General features: G+C 38.8%; 1 protein-coding gene across 1 annotated transcript; it reads left to right on the forward strand.

Moving 5' to 3' along the window:
* The first annotated feature begins 11,950 nt into the window (after nucleotides 1-11,950).
* LOC125595055 lies at nucleotides 11,951-12,407 on the forward strand. Its single transcript, XM_048771018.1, has one exon. It carries the CDS (start codon nucleotides 12,068-12,070, stop codon nucleotides 12,269-12,271), a length of 204 nt encoding a protein of 67 aa, XP_048626975.1. The 5' UTR covers nucleotides 11,951-12,067; the 3' UTR covers nucleotides 12,272-12,407.
* The last annotated feature ends 3,391 nt before the right edge of the window (nucleotides 12,408-15,798 follow it).

Here is a 15,798-nt window from a genome sequence, read left to right on the forward strand (position 1 = left end):
CGTTGGATTTATAAATCTAATCCATGGTAAAGGATGTGATCTGGGTAGATAATATTAGTGGTCAATGACAATTTTTTTGTTTCTATTTTTGTTGTTTTTTTTTTTTGATGAAATTTGAAATTTATTGATCAACATTTGGAATTATTTACAAGCGATTAAAAAAGTTGTTTAGTGTTCTTAGTGCCAACGACAAAACAAATCGAATGCTAAAGAGTAACTTGAAACCATCTTCTTAGTAACCCTTCCAATCTGTGGCCCATGAGTGTATCGCAAAGAGCAAATGCGGTTCCGAACTGCCCTTGTCTATGAGTCTTCTTAATTGATCCCTCTGGATCCCTCGTTGCTGGTGACACCTTGAATTTCTTTCCTTCCAGACGTAGTACACTGCAGTTTGGAATAGCATCCTTGCGAGAATTGAGTCGAGGCTTTTCCTCCCATAGTACGTAGCCGATTGACAGTCCATGCCCAATCTGGGTTGATGTTTCCGTCCAACAAGTGGTCTTGCCAGAGATTCCCATATCGTGTAAGAGTATGGGCAGGCGAAGAACAGGTGATCTCTTGTTTCATTTCTCTCTCCACAAAAGCCACAAACCTGAGTAATACCCATGTTCGCATGCGATCTCCGTTGATAACCTGTTCCTTATTGACAGCCATGTTATGAAGGAGAATCTAGGAACCCCCTGTGCGAACCATACCACTTTACACCAATCCACGTTGCTTCTCCTTTCTCTTAGTTGATCCCAAGTTTCTTGCCGCTGAAAACGTGGTCCTGTAATCATCAACCCCATGCTTCCATAGTATAATATCGGGCCCTTTAGTGGAGGGAGGGAGCAGCCGCCGCTAAGATCTTGCCATAAAGCTCCCCGTACCGCCGACTCCTACGTCCTCGAATGTTCCACGTATTCCCCCTCGCTGCGTCACTGACTTTCGCATGGCGTGATATACCCAGATAAGTGGTGCCCACCGCTCCTGTAATATTAAACATTCCCAATTCCAAGCCAATTGTCAAACCAGAAGGAAGTAGTTCGACCATCCCCGATATCAAATCTAACGACTCATAGGCCACATCTCTTAGTTTCAGGAGCTTCCTCCATATCCAAGATCCATTTGGTTCTCCTCTCACATCCCAAAAGGAATTATACCTGAGCAAGTAGTGTTTCACCCAACTTACCCATAGGGAAGCCGTTTTTGTGTAAAGTCTCCATATGAGTTTAAGGGCAAAGGCTCTTGCCGTGTCCTTGAATTTCCGCACACCCAGACCACCTTCGTCCTTAGGCAAACAGAGATCTCCCAGCTGACCTTAGCTTTGTGAGTTTGTGTAGGTGAGCCCGACCATAGAAACGCGCTGCACATGCTTTCGATGGTGTCATAACACTTGGCCGGTAGGATAAAAGCCGAGCTCCAGAAGTTAACCATGCTTGTAATGACCGACTGGATCAGTTGTGTCTCTCCTGCAAAGGACAGAAATCTGTTGGACCAACACAGCATCTTCCCACGAATCTTTTCTATAAGCGGTTCATAGTCATGGCTGGGATAGTGTCTTCGTTGTTAACGGCATCCTGGTACCGGATTTGGTAGGGTACCGAGACTGATACCCATAGAAGCCGCAGCAGAGTAGTGAGGAGAGCAGAGAGATGTTCCTTCCTGTAACATAGATGGAAGACTTTGCTACATTTATGTGTAACCCGAGAAACAGATGCAAACCGCGCGCATTACACCCAGAATACCCAATAGCGAATCGGAGTCCCGTTGGTGAAGACCAGTATGTCGTCCGCGAAGCACAATGTGAGTAAGTTTTACATCTTGACATTGGTGATGATAACCAAATTCCCCCGCATCTGCAGCTTTGTTGATCATTTTTGATAAAACATTATTTAGGATGACATACAGTAAGGCGAGAGAGAACATCCTTGTCGGATCCCTCTGGCACTCTAAAAAAAACCCTCCAAACTTCCATTCACATTGATAGAAAAAGCTGCAGTTGAGATGCATAACCTCATCCAGTGGATAAACTGAAGAGGCATTCCCATTGCTTGAAGCACCGAAGTAATGAAAGACCACTTGACCGTATCGAATGCCTTAGTTATGTCAAACTGATAGATAGCACAATTTTCCTTGTTCGTGCTCCTGTGGTATCCAGTGACCAGCTCAGGGCGAGAGTAGTATACATTTTCTAAGAGAAGGCGATCTGTTATGAATGCACACTGGTTTGCTTCAACCGCATCGGGGAAAATGATCTTTAGCCTATTGGCTAGTACCTTGGAGATGACCTTGTATAGCAGATTACAGCAAGCGATTGGCCGATAATCCTTTAGCGTCTGTGCAGTAGTTGTCTTAGGTATCAGAGAGAGAATGGTTGCATTTACCCCAGCAGGCATGAATCCAAATACGAAGAATGATTGATTGAACCGCCACAATGAAGTCCCTCCCGATGATTGGCCATGCTGCGATAAAAAATAAAAAATCTTTGTGAACCCATCTGGACCTGAAACTTTCCCATTTGGGAAGTGAATGAAGCGCCCCTTTGATTTCCGTTGGTGTGATAGGTCGGACCAGTGCAGCAGAATGATCACCAGGAACACCTATAGGTCAGCAAATCCTGCAGAGCAGTTAACGAAATTACCTCGCTATTTGGATCCTGTCCTTGTAGGAATGATTGGAAATATGAGACTGCTTCTTTTTGATATCAGGTAACGAAGTGAGGACTTCTCCTTCAGTCGTGACAAGTCTTCTAATATTGTTTTTTTGCCTTCCTCGTTTGAACCATACTGTGGACACCTTGGTATTTTGATCTCCAACCGAAAGCCAGCGAATACAAGACTTCTGCTTGTAGAATTTCTCCTCCACTATAGCTAAGGTGTTCCATCTGTTTAGCTGCCTCCGCTGCCCTCGCAAAGTTTCCAGGGGTTGGGTCTAATAGTGCTATGTTTTTGACAGTCACACAGCACATCATAAGCATTCTTCGTACGAGCCGGTAGGTCCCCGTAATGCGTTTTGTTCAGCTCCCGCAGCGGCGGCTGTTTCAGGAGTTTTAGTTTCTTGTGAAAACGTGAAAGGGCTGCTCTAGAATGGAACAGCGGTGGCGTTGTATCCCAGATTCGCTGAACTGTTGGTAGGAACTCGTTGTGCTCAGTCAGGTAGTTGAAAAACGAAATGGTTTCCTAGCATCGTTAACATTTCCTGTCGTACGGATCAGACATCTTGCATTATCTGAGATTCCACCAGCATCGAAGTGCGCTGAGGAGCTTGGGTTATTGACTCATCCAGCTTTGGTTTACCAATGCTCTGTCCAGTTTCTTTCCGATGGGGTCCTCCTCTCGATTGTTCCACCAAGTAAATAAAGCTCCCGTATAGGGGAGATCAGTACCGCGAGTCCCGACACTAACTCCTGAAACTGATACATACCCGTTAAGTCTCTACGATACTCCAAAGATCTGGAGTGCTCAAAGAAGCCAGTGTTTCATTAAAATCGCCAATCAAGATCCAAGGAAGCTTTAGGTGGCCATACGCGCACTTTTGTGCCTCTGATTTCCTCCCATAGTCTGGTCCTTTCCTCTGCCGTGTTAAAGCATATATGGCTGAACAATATATTGTTCTCCGGTGGAGGGATTCTGAATAGCACAAGTGATCACCTGTGCACTCATGTGCAGTCGAGTGACTACAACTTCATCGTCCAGCAAACCCAGATTCTCCCCAAAGGATGATATTCGTAGTTAGTAAGAGAGTCCATCCCGGCATAGCAACATTCATACACCACTGATGGTTAGATTCCTGGACTCGTGTCTCTACTAGGCAGCCATAAGAAGGCTTTTCCTCCTGTAACCATGATTTGAGGGCTCGATGTTTGCGTGGTAGATTGAACCCACGCATGTTCCATGCAAAGAAAGAAGTCATAACTTCCTACCCGAAGTTTTTTTTGACGATCCGTGCCTTCCTCCATATCCGCCTTTACTCATATCTTTAGAACCAGTTACTCTCCCCCGAAGTTGCCTTGGCACCGACCCCTGATGCTTACTTGTCGATGCCACCTGCAATTCCTTTTCTTTTTTTGCCATCCACTATATTTCCCCGAAACTCGACCTCTTCAACTTCCGTTCCACTTCTTCTAAGCATGTTTCCTCCTCTTCATCGATGTCCTGTAAAGGACTAAATCTTGACGGGGAGATCGTAAACTCCTTTTTCTCCGTTCACGTCGCCTGATGCCTTCACTCCCTTCCCGTTAACCCACACGTCAATGGTCTTAGAAAGCTCCTTAGATGTTTCAGATATCTTGCTCGTTTTTCCTCGTGTGAAGATGCTACAGGTGAAAAGCTCTTCCAGGTCCTTTATTAGATGCTCCATAGCGTTTCCCTCCTTAGGCATTGTCTCCACTGCTTCCACAATCCCAGTCTCGTCCCCTCCTCTTATCTTATCATCCTTCACACCAATATCCCTGCTACCCTCCACTTCTTTGCCCTTGCCTCCTCCGACAGTTATCCGTTCACGCGGCATCGAGGCGTAGATAGTTTCCCTGTTCGCTTACTAAGGATTTTTATCTCCTTACTCGAACAGTCCTTCCCTTATGTCCCCACCTGCAGCAGACATTGCAGCGGGGAGGAAGCCAAGGATAATTGACTTCGACTTCGTGTGAAGCTCCCGCTTTGTCCGTGAAAGTGATCTTTCCACCAGAGACTTATGTAGATCGACTTCCACTAGGATTCGGGCCATGTCCAGCCTCACACATTTCTCCGTGTTTGGATGCAGTTTCACAAAATGTCCCACTGCCCCAACCAGGCACTTCAGACCTTTATGAGAATAAAGTGTGTTTGGTACTCCTCTGAGGTCAACCCAGAGTGGCATGGCTGACAAGTCTGGAGGATGCTGAGCAGACTCTGGGGTCCAGACATTAACCACCAACGGAGTATCCGCTATATGCCAATACTTTCTTTGAATCACCCGGTTCCTCATTTGATCATTTTCAATTCGGAACAACACAGTATTCTTCGCCAATAAACTGGACATCAATCTTGCTACCCGCCTTGGGAGCGCTCCAAATACGATTGACGGTTGCGTGAATTGAGCCCACGTGGGGAGCGTCTCCAATGAAGTAGCCCACTACGAAACTTTTCCAGAGAAGCTCCGCCTCGTCAAAGATCGCATCTGGGATTTGAAGTGTTGCAATGCCATCGACAATGTCGATAACAGGTTCCGCTCCTGCTCTACCGGCCAGGTCCTTCGACCATGGGCTTGATCGGACACGCTCTTCCTGCTTACCTCCGTCCCTCCCTTCCGAATGTTCTCCATGGTTTCCGGTCATAGATTTGTGCCGATTCTCACCACATCGCGTACCTCCGAAGCTGCTCCTCCGTCAGTTGACTGAGTGAGCAGGGCGAGAGATGATGCGCCACCGTCATGAGTCTCTGAAGCTCCGACTCCCTGGACAGCTGGTGGTGTAGTGAGCGACGTAGAGCTTTGAAGACTGTCCGTTTCATGCGTTGACCCCTTCGCCGGAGCTGCAGTGTCGCGCGAGTTCACGTCTGGATCCTCTGTCGGCTCGCTTGGATCACCAAGCTCAGATGCGATCGGATCTCCCATAGTCGCCGCTGGCACGCCCATGAAATCGCCGGTTTGAGCTCCCGTGATAGGATTTCCTGGCAGCGTCGCTGGATCGCCATCGCCTGTAGCTCCCGTGATTGACTCCATTTCCCAAACGCCTATTTTGTTGTTTTATCTCTTAGTAGATTTATAAAGTAATTTCTATGTTAGATAATACAAAATTATGATTTTATATTTTGGTTTCATCACTAAAACTCAGTTTTATTTAAATGTTAATGTATGTGATATAGCATTTGAAATATGTGATATGGTTTAATGTTTTGAGATGTAAAGTTATTATTTGAGGTATATATATGTAAGGTTTATAGTTTAGATATATAAAATTAAAGGTTAAGATATAAAATTTGAAAATTAACTTTTGTAAGTATTGGATAATATAAAATTAGGACCTCTTAAATTTATGACTTGATGTTTAAAACATTAGATTAGACAAAAGACTTTATATGTAGGGTTTAAATTTGGAGTTTAGGGTATTAGATTTAGAGTATAGATTTAGATTTATTGTTTGAGGTTTAGATTTTAAATTTGAGATTATATTTTTTTAATTGATTAAATTTGAGTTTAAGTTTAAGATTGAAGTTATATTATGAAAATATTGAAATTTTAAAGTCTTATATTTAGGGTTTAGGGTTTACGGTGTTTTATTTTTTATTTTTAAAAATTACAAATTTAAAAATAAATAAAAATTTATAAAATGAAATTAGTTAAAATTACAACCGGTTATAACATTGTGAAAAAATAAAATGTTGTTAAACTAAAATTAAAATTATGGAATATGATTAGGTTATATGATTATGGTAAAGTTTAAAGTATATGGTTTGAGAGTAAAGTATGTTACAAATTATAATTTGGATTTTCATAAAAATACAAATACTTTTTAAATTTTGGATTTTAATTATATTTTTGGGTTTTCAAATACATTTCGGTAATTTTAGATATTTAATTGCCAAATTATATCATAGAAAAAAAAAGCAGGTATCAATCTAGAACCGGTCTGCAACCGAACCGAAACACTTACTCAAACTCAATATTCATAACAATCTGATCACAAAAAACAGATGAAAGAAGAATTATGTTATACAAATGAAAAGGCATGTTTTGGTTCACGGTTTCAAGATCACAAGCGTTTTGCAAGTAAACAAGCTGTTGGGAACCATGTTTTCTCTTAACCGAAGAATAAGAAACGTCCAGCTTACGTAGATAGGGATATACAGCAATCTCAACCCACATTCTGATATCGTCAGGTTTAATTTTTTCACCCTTGACTCCCATAAAGAAAGACACAAGCTTTCAATGACAGGAGCTCTATGTAATGGCAGATTCTTGTTGATAAAATCCATAAGTACAAGCAGTGAATGTTGGAACTAACGATAGTATCCTCACCAACATTCATCAGGCAATCCACTGATGTTATCCATTTCTTACAATACCCTTCAAGAACACAAAGAAAACAAGACCATAAGAAACAAAAAGCATTTGTCATTCAGACCATTTGACAAGGACTGATCTCAACTAACACAACGACTATCGTCTTGTTATGCTGCTCCTCAGTCTAATTCAACACAACACCGTTTAACTACTTAGCAGAATCGAAAACTAAGAAACAGAGTGAGATTGGGAAACATACTTCTTTAACAGACCTGGTTTTGGAAGCTTGCCGAGAAATCTGCTTCTCAACATCATTGCTGTCTTCGCCTTCCCAAGACCTGGCACTGAAGAATGCAAATCTGCATACACAGCAACATCAGCTGTAGATGGCGTCAAACCATTTCCCAAGACCTGGAATATGCAAAACAAAAAACAAAATGTGCATTATGCTAAAAGATAAACCAAATAAAAATTCATCCTTTACCACTATAGATAAGACATTGCACTGTAACTAAATAAACTAATCCCAACTTGTCAAAATGTGATAGAAACGAGAAAATAAAAATTCAATCTGAACAAAATTAAGTGTTGGTATACAATAGCGTAACTGTCATAAACGATATCATCTGATACTATTAATACTCACATTTTCTGTATTGTACACTTCAACAATTGTGGGATAGTTCATCAAATCATGTCCATATACTCCTGGTTAGAATGGTTTAGCAAAAAAGAAACATCGTCATCTAGTAGAACTTAGTCTGTCCATGATGTTTCAAAGTTAGGTACCTTTACACATTGGGTTGAAGGGTTAGTTACAGCAAATCATCTGATTAGCATACTTCCGTCTTCAGCTCTGCAACATAAAATGCCATTTGAGGTTTTATACAACATGAAGTCAGATTATTCTTACTTGCGAGTCTTTGGCCATGCTTCTTGTCCATGCCTAAGACCATATTCTGCTCATAAGTTTGAACAAGAACACTTCAATGTATTTTTCTTGGTTACAATGCGGACTATAAAGGGTATAGGTGTTTATATCCGCCAACAGGACGTGTCTACATTAGCAGACATATAATCTTCGATGATGAATTATTTCCTTTAACTGGGCAGTTTAAGCATCTGATTCCGAAGTATCCTACTGCGTTACTACAAGGTTGGCGACAGGCCTCAGTCATTAAGCCTAAAGACAGTCAAATTGTCAAGAATCTGGTGGTAATTCCTTCTCCAGCACATGATATCATTCCTCAGGATAATGCCATGTCTGAAGCAAATTTTCCACCACCACCCTTGCCAGCTCACAATGACTAGCAAGAAATTTCTAATAATGAAGCACAAGTGATAGCTCAAGAAGTGCCTAACATCCACCCAATGGCTACTCGTGCTAAATCAGGCATCACTAAGCCTAATCCGAGGTATCTTCTTCTCACAATTCCTGACTACCCTACTGAAAATAATTCTGTTGCAGCTGTGCTTAAAAATCGAAAATGGACGAAGTCTATGATGGTTGAGATGGATAATCATTATGAGAATCACACATTTCCTCTTGTTCCATATGAGCCGTCTATGCATGTTTTGGGGAGCAGATGGGTATATAATCAAACTTAATGCAGATGGAACCATTGATACATTTAAAAGCAGACTGGTTGTCAAAGGAAATGATCAAAAGGGAGGCATTGATTATCTCGAGACTTTCAGTCCAGTGTTTAGAACAACTACAATCACAGTGGTTCTTGGAGTTGCAACTGCTAAAAATTGGTCAATTACGAGTGCCTTTCTTCACAGAGACTTACATGAAGACATATACATGAAACAACCAGTAGACTTTGTGGATCCTGCAAAACCGACTCATGTATGCAAACTAGATAAAGCTATATATGGTTTAAAGCAGGCACCACAGACATGGTTTGATAAGTTCAGTACGTTTCTCCTGGAGTATGGTTTCTCGTGGATCAAAGTTGATCCTTCTATGTTTTTGTATCATCGTCAAGGGAAAACAATGGTTCTGTGCTGTATGTTGACGATATAATATTGACAGGAAGTGATCCGGAGCAGTTCAAGCATTTGATGGCAGCTCTCGGTTCTCAGTTTTCTATGAAGGATCTTGGCCATCTACATTATTTTCTTGGGATTCAGGTTGATACAACTGAGAATTGTTTGTTTCTCAATCAGAAGAAATATACTGAGGATATACTGCACACTGAATGGATCTATGACAACAATCCTATGCCAACACCGTTACCTCTGCATCTGTTTCCAAACAATGCAACAGCTATGAAACTGTTTCCTCAACCCTCTTATTTTCGAAGTCTTGCTGGAAAGTTACAATATCTAACGTTGACAAGACCAGGTATACAATTTGCAGTCACCTTCATATGTCAGAGAATGAATCAACCGACTCAATCAGACTTCAATTTGCTGAAGCGAATTTGATAGACCATTGATTTGACCCACTTTTACCCATGGTTTATAAGTGTTTTAACTACTAATTATTATATTATAGAGTCTATTTATAATATTTATAGGATCAGGAGTGATTTGGAGGAAAGTGATGATTTGGGAGGATTTTGGAGATATTTGGAGTAAGCACCCGAGATGACCATCGAGCTCGACCATCGGTCGACATTGAAGAGTAATAATGGATCGATTTTCACATCTTGACATCGATCGACAGCGAAGCGCGCAGAAAGCCTGTTTGGTCTCAGCCGACTTAGAGCCCAAGTCTTCACCAATTTACAAGATTACCCCTGGCGAGTTTTAACCTAATTATATAAGCTTTGCCAACATGTTAGAGGCAAAGTGTGCTTTCTTGTTTTATTGTTTTTCACAGCAAAGGTTTCTAGGATCTTTAGTAGATTGGAGATAAGATACAAAGTTATTTGTGATTGGAACTCCATTAATATCTATCTATTATTTTAATGAAGTTTTCACACCTTATTGCTGTTATGAATTGTTTGGTCAGGTCTGAGTAGTTCTCTTGTTAGATTTTAGGGTTTAAATAGGTTATGAGGGATTAACCCCAACTATAGATTGCTAAGTTGTGATATTAATCTTTAGGATTGTCATTAATGCCTGATTCTAGATTAGCTACCTAGAACTTACCCTAGGATTGTTAGATATAAGCGATAGCTTTCATCTCATCCTGAAACCATTCTAATTGAGCTAAGACTTGCTAGAGTAAAGCGAGAGCTGATCTAGTGAGCTTAGTAAGCATAGTCAACCCGCGCATTAACGCTTGACCAATAGCGTCGATCGATATTCAAATAGACTAATCGGCCGACGTTTCAAATAGTGCATCGATCAATATTCATATAGAATCATCGATCGACACTGGTCAATAGACGAACCTAGAAAGCGAGAGCCTAATGGTTCGTTTATGAGTGTTGAGCTCTACAATATCATGCATGCAACTTGTTAGGCATCTATAGGATTATAATTCCAAATTTCCTGAATAAAAACCCTAAGTCTAGCTATTTTCTTTTAAGCACCAAAACCCAAACCAATCAATCGAGCAATTACTTGTTCAACAACTGCAACTTTACATTTTAATCATTAAACCACCTAGCTTAACAATTCTGATTAGATTTATTAGGTTCCCTAGCTCTCTGTGGATTCGATCCCTAAGTACTACAACTGAACCTCTTATTTGGGAGAGTAATTCACTCCTTAGGGTAATTTGAGTGAGATCAGAATTCTTACGTATCTTAATGGTACATTAATTGTCTTATGGAGTTCATAGCAACAAGAACAGCACTGTTTGATATCTGGCTTTAGCAACAGTGATTGGACGGGTTGTAAAGAAACAAGAAGATCTACAACAGGTTTCTGTACCTATCTTGGTCCCAACTTAGTATCATAGAGTGTTAAGAGAAAGTCGACAGTGTCAAGTTCCTCTACTAAGGCTGAGTAAAGAGCATTAGGAGAAACAAGTGCAGCACTTACAGGGTTGGCTTCGCTATTGAAAGACTTAGGCATTCCTCAAGATGGTCAGGCGCTGCTGAATTGTGATAACCTATCAGCAGTTCACCAAACCACAAATCCAGCCTTTCATGCTCACTATAAACACTTTGAAACCGACTGGCACCACACTAGAGAAAGAGTGGTTACTAAGCTTCATTGAAACGAGGCATATTCCAGCCATTCAGCAAATAACTGACATTTTTACAAAGTTCCTTTCGCGTGCATTGTTTGAAAGATTGAGGGACAAACTTGGAGTTGGTTTGCCAACCATCTCAAGTTTGTATTTTATTGTAAATTACTCTTTTACAAGTTCAAAACACCGAATATACCAGTATAAAGTTTTAACTTCTATTCACAAATTAAAGATCAATATTTTAAACTTATTCACAAATTTAAGATCTAAATTTTAAACTTATGCCACTAGAATAAAATTAAAAATGACACTTAGTAAAAAAAATTACCTAAATTTTAAATATCTAAATAGAAAACAATAATATACATGGTACGGGTCAGAATTTTTCTTGATCCGTAAATTTAACATGCTTTATAAAAGTAACTAAAGTCAATTATATATACATAAATCCAAACACATATTGGGTAAGAACTTACAAATATAAAAATTATAAATAAAATTTCAGTTTCTCTTATATAAAAGTTTTGTCAAATAAAAACAAAAATCTCGTCTTTTGAAAATGCAGATTAGAATTTAGTTTGTATAAAACACCGAAACCCCTCCCCCCAAATTTTTTTTTAAGTGACTACACTCACCAAGATACAAAGTACAAACTACATGTACACAAACACAACTGTATGCATGCAAATTAGCATATATATATATCATACATTTATAATTGCTCCTTCGTTTATCCACCTGATGAAGTTTCAACTTTTTCAAGTCAACGAGACCCAATGCAATAATGCAATGATTAACAATATTAGAGAAGATAGTGACCATCCAACAGTTTGACCGCGACACTGCTGACATGTAACACCACGTCGCTATATGCCATTCCACCAACCTCGAGGGATTCAAATTAATGATCTTCATTATCAAGAGATATATTTCTCCCTTTAAATCTATTAATATAACTTAGCTCTTTATCAAAATCTCTCTTCCTGGATAACAAACAAGAAGAATCAAGAAATGGCGGAGTGGATACCTGCAATTGTAGCGACGGTGTTGTTCGTGGTTCTGACGCCGGGGTTGCTGTTTCAGGTTCCCGGCAACAATAACTTTGTAGACTTTGGGAAAATGGAGACGAGCGGATACTCAATCCTTCTTCACTCCTTCATTTACTTCGGCCTCGTCGCGGTCTTCACCGTCGTCATTCACTTTCCTGGCACTTAAATTCTACACTATATTTATACGTACACATATGTTTCTTGTAATTTTTTTTATCTATGCTTTGAATTTGTCTTTCATATTTTATATGTTCATCTGTACTACTGTTGTGTACTTCGATAGTGATTTCTAAAGTAATTCACATAAGATGAACCAAAAACAAGAACGAAAACCAGTATTGTAAAGTTTATTGAATTTTGTAATGAATAAGATACATGTTTTGAAAAAAAATAGTTACCAAAAAAAATGTTTTGAAAAAAAATTCCAATGTAAAAGTGGAGAGTTGACCAAGTATATGTTTTAAATAGGATATTGGTAATCTAAAGAGTACATAAATAATTTAAATGCTATAAGTGTATAGCCGAAAAAGATAGGCCAACAAATATAGGAATCTATAATGAACCTCTTGTATCATTTCAATTTCATCATCTTTTATATCAAGATATGTTTTAGCAAAAAAAAAATTAAAATTAATTAATTTTAGTGATTGATGGGTATTTTTTTTTGTTAGGGATTAAGGGTAACTTCAACCATGACACCAATTTGGTGCTGAAATTATGAAGAACTGAACACAAGAGAGAATTTTCTGAATAATACTTTATTGACACATTTCGGCTACCGATTACAGAGAGCTAATATTGCTTTATATACAAGAAGACTCAACTATTGAAACCCTACACGTGGCTATCTTATCCTCGTTTCACACCATCAGCAAGCTGTCAAAGCGATTCTACGGTGCAAGAGATGTTGTCTTTTGTGCCAGCTCCGCGGCACAAGTCTTGTGACAGTTCCAGAGATGCTGAATGGCTGAACTAGTATTGGGCTTGAATAGAGTTTGACTGTATTTGGGTCTTACTACATTTTGGCCTTCTACTTTACCTCTGTTTTTTGTAACAGAGTATTAGCTTCTTTACCTCCTCTCCTTTGCGAATAGACTCAGTGGATAACTCATCTTATGTGTGGACGAGTATTATAGCAGCAAGGAAGCTATTACTTTTGGGTATTAGAAACAAAGTGCATTCAAGATATGAAATTATTGTGTGGCAGGATCCATGATTCCCTTAACGCCAGGAAGGCCAGCTCACCTCGGGCCCCAGTTGTACATCCAAAAATGACAGATAGTAGTCTTATTAATTTTGAATTAAAGGAGTGGGATGCTCGACTACAGGAACAGTATGTAGATCTGGAGGACATATCAATAATTCGGAGTTTGGCCATAAGCCCTACTCATCGAGGTGATACCTTTTGCAAAGCTACACCAAAATGATCAATATAAAGTCAAGCCTGAATATTGGGTAGCAACAAATATACTCACAAATGACGAGGAAAAGGAAGCTCTAAAGCCCAACATAACCAAACTTCAAGCATTTGCTTGGAAAGTGAATACACCATAAAAGATTTGTCATCTTACATAGAAATTAATCACATGGCAGGTAGCGCTCACAAGGAATCTGGTACGCCGCAATATGCGATGTGATAATTATTGCCCAAGATGTAGAGAGCCAGAAGAAAGTGCTATTCATGCAATCTTCGAATGTTCACTGGCCTTACAAGCATGGTCATTATCATCAACACCATCAAGCTCTCAAACTTTCCATATATCGAACATTTATGCCAATATGGACTATCTTTTTTGTGGAAAAATAATATTATAGAGCCAAAAGATGATAGAGACCATTATCCTTGTATAATCTGGTACATTTGGAAGGTTAGAAATGATAAGCTATTCAGAGGTATAGACAGGGATCCATCGGAGCTAGTCAGGTATGCAGAGAGTAAGTGTCATGTCCGGTATAATGCAAAGGAGACTATACTTGCTCCTACACATGAACAAATTGTTGAAGAACCAGAAGCCTTAATTTTGAGTGATATTTGTATGGTGGATGGTTCATGGACCTCTATAGATCAATTCAGTGGAATTGGATGAGTTTGGAAGGATAGCATAAGAAGGATCCAACTTATGGGGACACATTACTTAAGGAGGCGTGAGACAGCATTATACTTGGAACTGGAAGCGCTAAGATGGGCAATTGAGAGATTGCTATAGCATTCGACCGGTCAGAGATTTTGAACAGATTGCAAGGACCTGATCGCAATGACAACGGACCCACAAGCATGGCCAAACTTCTCAACTGAGCTGGAAGTCATTCAAATGTTTCAGATGTGTTTTCCAGATTTCAAGATCAGCTACATCCCAAGGACACAAAATGAAGTTGCTGATTCGGTAACTAGAAATGCTCGTTCTTTTTATAGATCTCTTTGCTTTAGAATAGCAGTCAAAAAAACATATTTACATTAGTTTTAGTTTTTTTAATGTTTCAAAATTAAAATGAGATCTATCTCTTAATCCTTTGCACATTGATCAACATAAAATTATTTTAATGCTAAAAATCTTACGTACATTTCAATATGACTATATTTTAATATTTCATAATAGTAAATATAAAAAAAATATTTTCGTGGTAAAATTAGTATTTTAATAGAATTAATATAAATAAGAAAAATGTTTTAATATTTTATTGTATTAGATATTTAATTATATTTTCAATGGTATAAATATAAAACATGGTAGTTTAAAGGTTGTATGAATATATGAATATGCTCACCCAATGTTTTATAGGTGTTTCTTGTTTTTGTTATTATCCACAAATGTCGAAACAAACCTGTTTTTGAAGGTTTCATATCACTGACGTAGTAATTTTCACAGTTGCGATTTGCGATCATAGTTTTACGAATTGACAAAGCTATTGCTAAATCACGTTTGAGTTTTTGATAGTGGTTTAGGTAAATATTTCGTTATGATATAGCGTCTATTTATAGAGGCTCTCTTATGCTTCATGGAAGATTTTTAAAAGTTGTGCCATTTCAAATGTTTTTTTTTTAATGTTGATTGTCCCCTAAATTACGTTTAAATTTGGGAATTTAAAGTGATGGTTTCGTTTGCCTATGCTCTGTACCGAACCTCTTTTATGCTTTTTTTCTTTTTGTTTTGGTCTATGAAAATAAAAGGAACCCTTAATCAATATTGTTTCCTCTTTGTTACAATTTTTGGTTTAACCACAAAAGTATTGATTTTCCTATTGAATCCCATCTGATTTTCTATGAAATCTACTTAGTTTTGTTATGTATCTTTTGGTCTGAAATAACTCTACTTAGCCTTCATATTTGTAGGACTTATATGTTTTCTTGCTAATGCTACTGGTGTGTGGAAATCATATATAGGGACATCATCTTTAATCCTGATCTGTGAAAGATGATAAGCAACTCTGTTTTCCACTCCTTTCATATTCTTGATCCCCATTTTGTAGACTTTCTCAATAGGTAGGAAATCATATAAAGGGACGTCATCTTCAATCCTGATCTGCAAGAGATGATAAGCAACTCTATTTTCCACTCCTTTCATATCTTTGATCTCCATATCAAACTCTTGACGAAGTAGAATCTATCTCAGAGACCATCTCAAAATCATTGGCTTTGCATCTTTCTTTTGCATTAAGTATTTGAAGGAAGCGTGGTTAGTGTGAACAGTTACC

Source organism: Brassica napus (assembly GCF_020379485.1).
Source record: "Brassica napus cultivar Da-Ae chromosome C9 unlocalized genomic scaffold, Da-Ae chrC09_Random_19, whole genome shotgun sequence".
Taxonomy (NCBI): domain Eukaryota; kingdom Viridiplantae; phylum Streptophyta; class Magnoliopsida; order Brassicales; family Brassicaceae; genus Brassica; species Brassica napus.